General features: G+C 45.2%; 1 protein-coding gene across 7 annotated transcripts in view; it reads left to right on the top strand.

Annotated features, from left to right (window-relative positions):
* The first annotated feature begins 350 nt into the window (after positions 1-350).
* DOCK10 (dedicator of cytokinesis 10) overlaps positions 351-10,601 on the top strand; it is a 162,696-nt gene continuing 152,445 nt past the window's right edge. For 2 of the 7 annotated variants that reach the window (XM_075761024.1, XM_075761023.1), the window contains exon 1: positions 351-679. In XM_075761024.1, the coding sequence (XP_075617139.1) occupies positions 365-679 (315 nt within the window). In that variant the 5' untranslated portion in view covers positions 351-364. Of the gene's footprint in view, positions 680-6,341; positions 6,456-10,601 lie in introns of those variants that run through there. The other 5 variants (XM_075761021.1, XM_075761020.1, XM_075761019.1 and 2 more) reach the window with 3 other exon arrangements.

Below are 10,601 nucleotides of genomic sequence, written 5' to 3'. Positions count from 1 at the left end.
CTCCCCACCAGCAGAATGGTGGGGCTTTCTCGTGATTTCTCATGAAACCTAGCGGTCCGGGCTCTGGGTTCATCCAGTGAGCCAACGTTTCCACCCTGGCGGGTGGTTACCACCAAGAGTAGCTATTCCTCTGTCGAACCCAACCCAGCGCTCTTCCTGGCAGAGCATCCTTTGGTGACCACATGCACGCAAAGAGGGGTATTTGCTCTGGCCTGGCCCGGGCTCCCTCCTGCACCCCGCTCCCCCGGCCCCCGCGGGGGCCCCCATCGCCCCCTCGGCGCGGAGCCGCCTCGGAGCTGCCGGGGCGGGAGCGGGGCCGTCCCCCGCGGCGCCGTCCCGGGCCCGCCGCTCGGCCGCGGTGCACATGGCCAGCGAAGGCGGCGGGGGCGCGACGCTCCCCCGGGGAGGGGCTGCGAACTTCCCGGCGGCGGGCGGCCCCCGCCCCGCACACCTCCCCCGGGCGGGGGGAGCGGGAGGGAAACCCCCAGTTCCGCTTCCTGACGGCGCCTCGGCCCGGGCGGGGAGCGGCGGCCGGAGCGAGGGGCTGCCGGCGCCCATGGCCGGCGAGCGGACTCGGCGCTTCACACGGAGCCTGCTGCGGCCGGGGCAGGCGGCGGAGCTGCGGCACAGCGCGGCCACGGCCGCCGCCGCCGCCGCCAGCGGGCGGCTGCAGCAGCGGGTGAGTGCGGCGGGGCAGTGCCGGGCGGAGCGGGGCGGCCGCGGCGGGGAGCGGGCACCGGCCCAGGTGCGAAGCGCCCTCGGGAGCCGGGGAGGGCACCGGAGAGGAGGGCGCCGCGCTAGGTCCCCCGGCCCGGCCCGGCCCGCGCGGAGCAGCCTGCGGGCGAGCGCTGATCGGCCCGGACGGCTCGCCGATCGCCGCCGGTGCCGCCGCGCCTCCCCGTTTAAATGCTACAGGCGGCGGCTGCTGCTGTCCCTCGCTCTTCTCGGGACGGGGCTGGCTGTCTTCCGCCCGGGAATTTCGCCGTTTCTCTTTTCTTTTGAATGAGCTTTGCACGGGCAGATGAAGTGAAACACGAAGATCTCGCTACCGGTGCCAAAATAAGCCTGGTGTGCTGCGGGGGGGACGGGACCCGAGCGCTCCGGCTCTCCGAGAGTTGTCAGACACGTGATTTTTAGGTACTTCACAGCCCTTATGCTCGTATATAACCATAACTACTGAGATGCGTGTGTGCTCGTGGTGATTTCTACTGGAAACCCCATGGAAGGGAGCCTAAAATGCCGCAGAAACACAGATCCTGGGCTTCCTAGTAGCATTTGCTTCTAAAATGCATTGCATGAGGCTTCAACCCCCATGTCTCTCCATCAGTGGAGTAGCGCAAAAGGGTTGTAAACTGTTATCACGGTACTTTAACAGTATCTTCTCTTCTCTTTACGTGGCTGTGTGTAAGAACTCAGCTGATAGGCACGAATGGCGAATTGTTAGGGTTCACAGAGAAATGTCTGCTAGCCTTTTCAAATCACTAGCCATTTATGAGTCATTTATTAGCTGTTTTTATATTAATATCCCTTTGGACTTAATGCTGTGTGCTATGAGAGATAAATGACTCCTTCTTAGATGACTAAGCATATCATTTCTGTGAATCATGTAATTCAGATAAATAATTTTCTTTTCTAATTTTTCAGGCAACAGTTCATGAAGTAGACTAAAAAGCTGAAACAGGGGAAGTTGTAAGTCAAATGTCATCGCTCATCAAAGATTGCCCCGCACCAGTGCCTAAATGCAGTGCTTTCTCTTTCTGCATAAAATGGGAAATAATTCTGCAGCTGTGTCCCCATAAACTTAGCGAGCCGTTTCCGTCTCTTGAGGGGCCTTGCCCACTACAAATGGAGAGCAGCTCTAGAACGGCCGCTCTGCTTGGAGGCAGCAACCAGTTCACGTGTCCTAGCTATCTGTACACCAAATGCGAGTTGTTTCTTTACCTCACTAGATTTGCAGTGCTTTTGCAGTCAGCTTTGAAGGTCTTCATAAAGCATTTCCAAGCTTCTGACATGTGAAAGCTTGGTAGAAACTTACTTGTCTCTCCTGACTTCCCACAAAGGTTGTACGTGCTGTCAGCCCCTGTCAAATCCTGAAGTGTCTCTACAACTGTACTGCTGGCAGATTTGCACGCTCCTGCCCTCTGGGCACGTAGAGAGCAGAATTTGGCCCATTGTCAAACAGGATACACTACGCTGATAAAGTTTTGGTGGTAACTTTCTGCGAACCATCACGGTTGGTTTGGGCTCTGCCCAGACACTGTGCTAAGTAGTTGTCCATTAAGAGAGTGTATTTACGTCCATATACCAGCTAAACTATTGTACTGTCTAACTGCATCCTAAAGTATTATAATTGAAGTTCCATTAGAAGTATATTTAACTCTGCTGTGTTTCTGCTGCAAGAATGCAAACAAAACCAGCTAATGACATTGATGAAGTAAATCTGAATTTGATGGTCTGGTTCCCTTGAGGAGAGCATTTTTTTAAGGTGTTGCTAATAGATCTTATGCTGCTCACTTAAGAATATAGTATTTAATTCCTGCTTGTGCATTTGAGTTATATTTTATTCAAACTCTCTTTAAAACATCAAGACTCTAGTTGTGGGGTGGCAAAAATCGTCTGCTTCTTCTGTGAGTCTGACTTCCTGTTGACTGATGAAATGTACTGGAGCTGGATTTCATCAGGGCTTTTGATTCAATATCTGAGGCAAATGTAGGCAGATCTGCAAAGATGGTCTTTTAAAGATACTGAACTTAAGATTTGAAGACGCCAGGCCAAATTCTGGTTTCAGTTATACTGCTCAGTGGGAGCACTTAGGGACTTCCAGATGTTACGTTTTATTCAGCAGCAGGCACAATGGTTCTGAAGTCTGGGTTGCTCTCTGTGTTGAATATGTATGGCTCTGGGAAACTTAATGCAGTTACCATCTTTTTACCATACTTTTTTGGGTTGCCAGTAAGGTTACCTGTGACAGGCAAATTTTAATAAAATACCTTATGCTGAGGACTCATGCTGTATCTTCAGAGTTAAATCTTTTCTAGCTACATCAACTAAGAATGAGCATAATTATCTTGGCCATCAGGCAGAAGATGCCCTGGCAGCCGTAACCAGGGTTGCTGGTGGTTCAGGTTTGGGGCTGCCGCGTGGAGCTGTGACGTTCTGTGCCAGGCAGCGATCCTTGCCTCTGGACCTGTAACGCAGGGTGCCAGGGCCGGCAGGTCTGTTGATGCCGTTTTCCAGGGAAGCTCCTCTGGCCTGTGCGCCTTGGGCACGGGCGACACTGGGGCGGCACAACCGTTCCAGTAGGGCTGGTGTGTTGCTATTGTAGAAAAGCCCCCCAGGACCCGAAGTTTCTGGCTGAACTTGAACTGACTTTTTTTGTACCAGAAATGAATATTCTTACAGAAGAGAAAAATCTGGTGTATTCAGCGAGGTGCACTGGTTCTCGTCGCGTCTTGCTCTGGATGTATCAGCACCTTATATTCCAGTTATACTAAATTTGACTTGCGTTGGAGTGTCCTGAAAATTGACACAGCTGTTGTTAAGAGTTTGCAGATATCTGGCTGCTACAAAGTAGGGAAAGTGTAAACGTGTAAAGTGCAACAAATTAAGTGTAAAGGTGTAAAGAGTTAAGCTTTCTGTTACTGCTTTTGTGTATGTCCTGTATTGCAGCTGGGCCTGTCAGCAGGATTTGTAACAGCACCTGCAATAGGGATCATTCGTGTCTTAGCAGTTTGGTAAGAGCCTAGGGATCAAATGCCTATTTGACGTTAACTGTCTTAGAGAAAAATGGAGTGTTGTGGTTTGTAGCTCTTTACTCTCTTCAAATATATTGCTTTTTCTTTTGTGTACTATACCTTTTCTTTTGCTCATATTTATTCATTTAATATAGGAAAAACAGTTGCTAGTATTTAGCACAAAAAAATTTATTTGTAGAAAGAAAAAAAAGAGGGGTGGCAGAAGTTTATAATTTGGTGTTGTATTGTATAAAAGATGAACTTCAGTAGTGCCCTAAAAGATAGAAAGTGGAAATAAAGGTTGAGGGCGGAATATATGTGTGTGTCTTGTTGGTAGGGGGTGGTAGGTGCAGTGTTTTGGCACAAGTAACACATTCTACATTAATTACCCAACTCTTCAGAAGGTGGAGGGAGTGGTACTATCAGGTGTTAATTGTGTGTGGCAGGGCACAGGTTGTTTCCATAAGTGCCTAGTTAAGCTTGCATGTAGAAAAGGCAATTCACCAAACTAGGCAGTGAAATAGATCAGCATCATCTAGAAGGTAAATAATTTATTGTATTTTGAAACTTTGTTGTGAAATTCTTTGTGTCTTTTAATAGAAAAGGCTTGTTTGGAAGTTGCTTTATGAATGCTTGCTGCCACAGCCCAAGAAAAGTGAACAGCTCTGCACAAGAAAGGGAAATTAATATATCTGTTGCTTCACTTGTGTGCCGCAGCAATATTTCAATGGAAGTTTTTAAAATAGCAATGGGCTAGTCAGTGCTCCTAGAAATGAGCTTGCTACCTGCTTAGCTAATATTAAACTTCACATTATGCTATTATTTCCAGATCTCAATTAATTTGGCTAAGTACTGTTGGCTGCAGTACCCATCCTTTACATGAAGTATTGTGACAGTGTTTTTATAAAAGAGCTGCAGGGAGCCTTGCTCCTCATCTCTCTTCCATACTTAAACAAGTTAATAGCAGTCTGGAATTGGGCTGTTCCTCCACGCATCTTTTTTTTGGCAGAGTTTTCTTTCCATCACACTGCAGCCAAGCACAGAGAGCTGTGGCGTCCAATGACCTCGTACTGGCTGTCTCTCTTGAGTGGAAGGCTGGATTACATGGCTTTCTCTTCCCCACAAAATGGGTTTCTCTCCTGGTTATTTTACATGGGGCTGCTGTAAGTTCTCCCTGAAAGAACAGATTCCATTTGTTTCCAATGTGTATTATATGTGGTATATTCTTTACAAATAATAAAGTCTCTATATTGTAGTTGTATATTTCTAGTTTTGGGTAGGTAATAAACTGTCAGTGGGGTTTTTTGTGCATCCAGTGGTGTGTTGTAGTCTCTCAAGAAGAGTAATGTGTATTGTTTACAGCCTCACGGGGTAACCCGCTGCCTTGGTACTCTGGATAATAACAACAGAGCTTTGACTGTGCCTATACTGTAGGGTCACGCTGTGTGGCCTTTTCTCGTTACATGGCCATGCTTCAGTTGGACTTCCATGTTGAGAATCAGGTCATGAATGAAATGATGCTGAATACTTCATCTGTTGAGAAGGTACAGTGTTAACTGAGATATTCCAAAGGCAGAAACTGGACTTTGAAAGGCTCCTTTCTTCTGAGGATATTCTGATATCTACTGTTTGTCCAGGGTGAACCAAAGTAAGGTATTTATACAGACAGTGAATATACCATGGATACAAAATAGACTCTGTGTGGTTGTATGTACATGTACGTGCACAGTTTTCACAGGCTAGCTACTACATTTTTGTCTATTTCCCTGCAGACTTTTTAATGTATTGACTCTTTCTTCTTTTTGTGTTTTCTTTGGTTAAGGCCGAGGTGATAGCCCGGTGAAGTAATCTTAAAAGCACGTCCATAGAGTGAAAGCCTCATCCCATTTTGGTGGTTGAGGAGAGAGCTTATTCATGGCCTAGGCATAAGGGAATATTATCTGCAGTCTAGAGCTGGTGAGGCTCTGCTTTTGTGAGCCTTTGCATTTGAGATAAGTTACGGTTTGCTGAGGGTGGACAACTTGTCAGGCACATGTAGGATGTTAGCAACCTTCTGTGTATGCAGTGCAATATTGAAGTATTAAACAACTTGTTTATATTTGTATTTTACCTGTGAACCTTGTTCATGAATCTGTATTCCAAAATTTATCTTTAATTAATATCCTGTGCAACATCCCTTACCTGTTCAAAGACAAGACGCACATTATTTGTAAGTGGTTTCCTTTCTCACAATTTTTTTGTTTTGAAGTGTCTGATAAGTAATTTTGTAGCTGTTCTTCAGTTGGGGTATCCCAAGGACGCTTGCAGTGGAGGGGCCCTGACAAAGATCTGATCATTTTCAGCTGGCTGCAGGAGCCCAGATGTAAGGGCAAACCAAGCAAAGAGCACAGGCAAGAATGCACCGCTTGCACATTCTCCAGCTGCTGGGCTCCTCCTCTGCAGGCGGACAAAAGGGCCAAAGTCTTCTCCTGAGCAATTCTAGGAACTTCATCTGAGACTGGCACTGGGGATTAAATTGATGCAGAAATGAGAAAAAGGAGATAAGAGAAGAGAGCCTTGGAGAGGGTGGAGACAGAGAAGGGAAGAAAATGGTTTAGAAAGAAGTTAATAGCATTGGAGAAAATGGGGGAAAAGAGAAAAGACTTTGTGGGAAAAGAGAAGCTGAAGAAGACAATAAAAAGAAGGAAAGAAATAAAGAGAGCTGCAAGAAAGATTCGTCAGGTTGGTGAACAACTTGTGTGAATAAGCCCTTAATATGCAACCAGGCAGTCATTTATTAGGTAGAGAGACCTAGGCACTCGGATTTAAATGCAGAGTTTTTACTGTTGTCTTGAATCTGCCAGTTGACTAACGCTTTGTTTTAAATTCATGGGAAGTGAGTCAGCTTGAGTAACTCAAAGTGCTCTCAGTTTATAGAAGCCGCATTAACTTTTTTCCCTTGCTTACAAGGTTAAATAAGGGGTCTGGGGAGGGAGAGAAAGAACAGCAGTAGAAAGAGAAGTAGAAACTGGAAGATTAAGTCTTGTCTTAGCTTTGGAGGAGGACGCTTGCGCAGAGAGAAGGTTTAATATTGTTGTGGTTTATAACGGGCAGTTCTGCAGCGTGTGTGTCCTTTCAGAAGTCAAAACATGTTTGTAACTTTTCTAGCGCAAGGTCAAAAGGCTATGAAATAGTGTCACAGATGTGATTATTACACAAATAACAAAGACTGACTTGCAGTGTGTGTAATGTTTCCAGTTTAGGATTGCCTGCATTTCACAGAACTCAACAACAATTTTCTGAAGCTAGATTATATTTGCTGTCTGTTTCAGACCAACTGTGTATTCTTATATTAGCAAATGCCAGCTTTATCCCTGTTTTTATTTGTAAGAAAAACAAAACACCAGGAGCTAACTGCCCAAGATCATGCAATAAATCGATACTAAGAGCCTTAGAGCCATCGTCTCCAAGTTCATCACCATCACGGGCCGTCCTGCCCCATATGACTGAATAATTTGCCTGGCTGTTGAGACTGTTTCATAGTCTGCCCCACTTTCTCATTGCTGACATGGGCAAATTTTTCCTTCTCCTGTAAAATGTAAGAAAAGCAAGAGCTGCTTGCCTTTGTGTGCTTCCTTAGTGTAAATTACTTCTGCTCACGTTGTACCTTGCCGGGCAGAACACAACGCAGTAACAGGGCACTAAGCTGCATTAGTGCTAAATGGTAACGTGTATCAGTGAAGCCTTCTGGAGCCATTCTCTTACAGGGGAAACTTGGGAGGTTTTTTCTTCTTTTTATTTCCCTCCTCTCTCCTTTGCTTTTTAGATTGGGCTCACAGTGCAGTAGTCTGTAATTTTTTTTCCCCCCCTCCATATCAATGATACATGATTACAACCTAAACACATTGCTTAAATATATTTTTAGTAGATTACCAGTCATCTCTGGTACTGAGTTTTTTTCCCCATGATACACACAGGCAAGTGGTCAATATTGCTTTTTTGTTCTTAAATTTTACAAATTTGCTTTGCAAATATAGGGAGAGAGATCCCTTGGGGCCCTGGGGATGGTGCTGCTGCCCAGCCTCTCCTCCCCAACTTATACTCTGGGAGTTAACATCCAGCCTCTTTGCTTGGGTACTGTAATGCTACTTTTCAGCTGGAACCCAACTACTACGTGTTTTGGAACACAATGTAGTGTTTTGAGATGACATAATGTAGACGTGCTTTAAGCTTGTATAAAAATACATCAAATGAGGAAATCTGGATACAGTTGTGACACACGTGGGTTCATACTGGCAGCGCGAGCTGTGGCTGCCGTCATTAGGATCCCAGGCAAATGTAGGGAAAATGGAGATGGATGCCTCCCTCCAATGGGAGTGTTCTGAAGCAAGGTTTTATCTCTGCAGACTCAAAAAACCCACAAAAAACAAAGCCCCCTCAAAAAGTGAAAAAAAAAAAAAAAACAACACTGTATTACATTTTAAATTACTAATTCATTCATTATTAATTAACAATTAGCTTACTACTAGATTTTCTGCCCACTATTGCTGTTGTGCAGTTAGTATTATATATATTGTACAGAAATTTAGTAAGTTGTCAACGTCAAGGGATTTTCTTAATTCTGAGTGTAGTTCTCCACTTCTGACTTCATGTTGTGTGGAGGAAGTACAAGGCGATTCTGTCATTGAGTCTGAAATGGGCTTTTCAGCTTTGAGAGTAATGTTGGCTGACTTAAAGCAAACGTGATTCTAGGTTACTTTGACATGTTGCCCTAAATTAAATGATGTAGATATAATGAAATATAATGAATGCAATGGAGTTGGATGGCGGGGGGAAACTTCCTTTAATTGTTACTATTTATCAAGACTAGTACAGAAATGTTCGCTCTGGAACTGGAGTGACTAGATATGTTTAGGATAGCAAAAAGGAAAAAAATTCTTGTTTATTATCTTTGGCTTTAGTTAACCATAGTGGATTTTAATTTTTAAACTGTCATCATGTAAATGCATTGTTTGCCCATGTATGTTTTCTGCTAGATGTACCTGCTTTTGCAACTATGAGTAGGCTGATGCATGTCAGTTGGTTTGAGGACTGTACTTCTAATTTATAGGCAAGAATGAAATTCTGGACTCTCAAGTGTCTCATAACACATGCCTCTCCATCTTTTATCCAAAAGGTGTCTGGAACGCTTTAACTATGGGTTAAATCTATCTGTGTTTTGATGCGAGTTCCTCAGTGATCTTTGTTCTAGATTGGGGTTTTTTTTCTTCCTTTGGTGGGAGAGATTGGCATGTTTTAAAGAAAATATACTAAAGTCCGAGAAGCTTCTCCTGTGATTTGAGTTTTTGCCAAGCTCTGGGACAATTTTGAGGGGTTTACAAACCTTGCTGGATTTCAAATCCTGCCCTTCCCACTCAAATTCCTCTGACTTCCAAAAAATTACTCATTTAAATTCAAACCAGAGATTTGTATTTTGAATGAGTTAGAGGAATCCTTTAACAGCTGCGGGTGGTTACTGGCAGTTTTCCTGTGACACCTTTACCAACTTCTTTGTATTCCTTCTTGATATTAGGATTAATTCCTCTCACCTTTCTATCTCCTGGTTAATTTTCTGTTTGCTCTGTGAGTAGAATTAATTCAGTATAGGATTGGTACAAAGCTTATCACTTCCAAACTCTGAAGTATAGCCTGGATGGGATTAACATGGGCCACTGTCCTTGTGTGCCCGTGATGCTGGGCACAAGCCCTGCTTTTCTTGCACCTCCCTGGTTCTTGCCCTGGCCCCCTCCCTCCTGACCATCAGCTGTTTTCCTGCTGTTCCCTTTCTGCCCCGGACCCTCACTCTGTTCTCTCATGTCTAGTTTACGTTGGATTTTTAGTAAGATCCTTTCCGCTGTGTGGATGGCTTGAAACTCTATAAAAAAAAAAAAAAGTTTCATGCCTCTGTTTTGAATACAGCCTCTCTTGCTTCCTCTCAGCTTTGATACAGGCATGATGCATGTCTGTTCCTGGGGCATTAAAGTCAGTGTCCATGGGGGATATTGGACTTGTTTCATCATTGGCACCTATGATGGCAACACTTGGTGTTAAATGTCTTCGTAGAGTGTTTATACTGCTTTGATACTTGTGCAAGCACTTGCTGAGGAGTGGGTTTTACTCCCTTGCGAGGTGTCTGAGCAGGAGCAAGTGTCTTCATCCTGACCCTTGCAGGCTCCTGACTGCGGGTGTGCTTGGTGCTGCTGCAGCTGGGAAGTGGGGGAAACGAGCACATTGGGGTGCTCTGGTTTGCAGGTGTTGTGTGCCCTAAGGTGCATGACAGAACAAGTATTCTGGGAGAAGGGACACGAAGAGAGGTAGGGGGAGGACTGCTATGGTATCTTCTGGCCAGAGTGGCATGTAACAGAGCCTCACTGGCTTCTCACCCTGAAACTACTTTTTCTATCCCTTTCTTCTGCTGAGACACTTGCTGCTTCCTCCTTATCCTCTCTCCATCCCCCTGCCTTGCCCTTTTAGCCCAGTGCAAGCTCTGGCAGCTGTGACAGAGAGTCCAAGCCAAAAATTCAGCAGAACAGGGAAAGGAAAGGCTGCTTATGCCCAGATATTGTGTAACATGTATGTGCAGTTTGAGGGAGGGAAGGATGCCAGTCCTTCATATCCCCCTTCTCTCTCCTTTGGAAGCAAATACAGCGCTCATGTCCATGCTATGAGTAGGCGCAGGAGAACATATTCAGAGCTTGTTGCGTCTTTTAGAGAGAGAGTGATGGACTGAAGTCAGCCTGGGGGCTATTGGCTGGACTGTGCTGGTTTAGATAATAAATCATATTTGCAGTCAGTCCTGTGAAAGAGCTTTCTCCATTGCTGTGCAAGTACCATGGCACGTGCCAGGTT

The sequence above is a fragment of the Balearica regulorum genome, chromosome 9, assembly GCF_011004875.1.
Source record: "Balearica regulorum gibbericeps isolate bBalReg1 chromosome 9, bBalReg1.pri, whole genome shotgun sequence".
NCBI classification, from domain to species: domain Eukaryota; kingdom Metazoa; phylum Chordata; class Aves; order Gruiformes; family Gruidae; genus Balearica; species Balearica regulorum.
The sequence above is the reverse complement of the archived record's forward strand: the minus strand, read 5'-3'. Positions and strand labels throughout refer to the sequence as shown.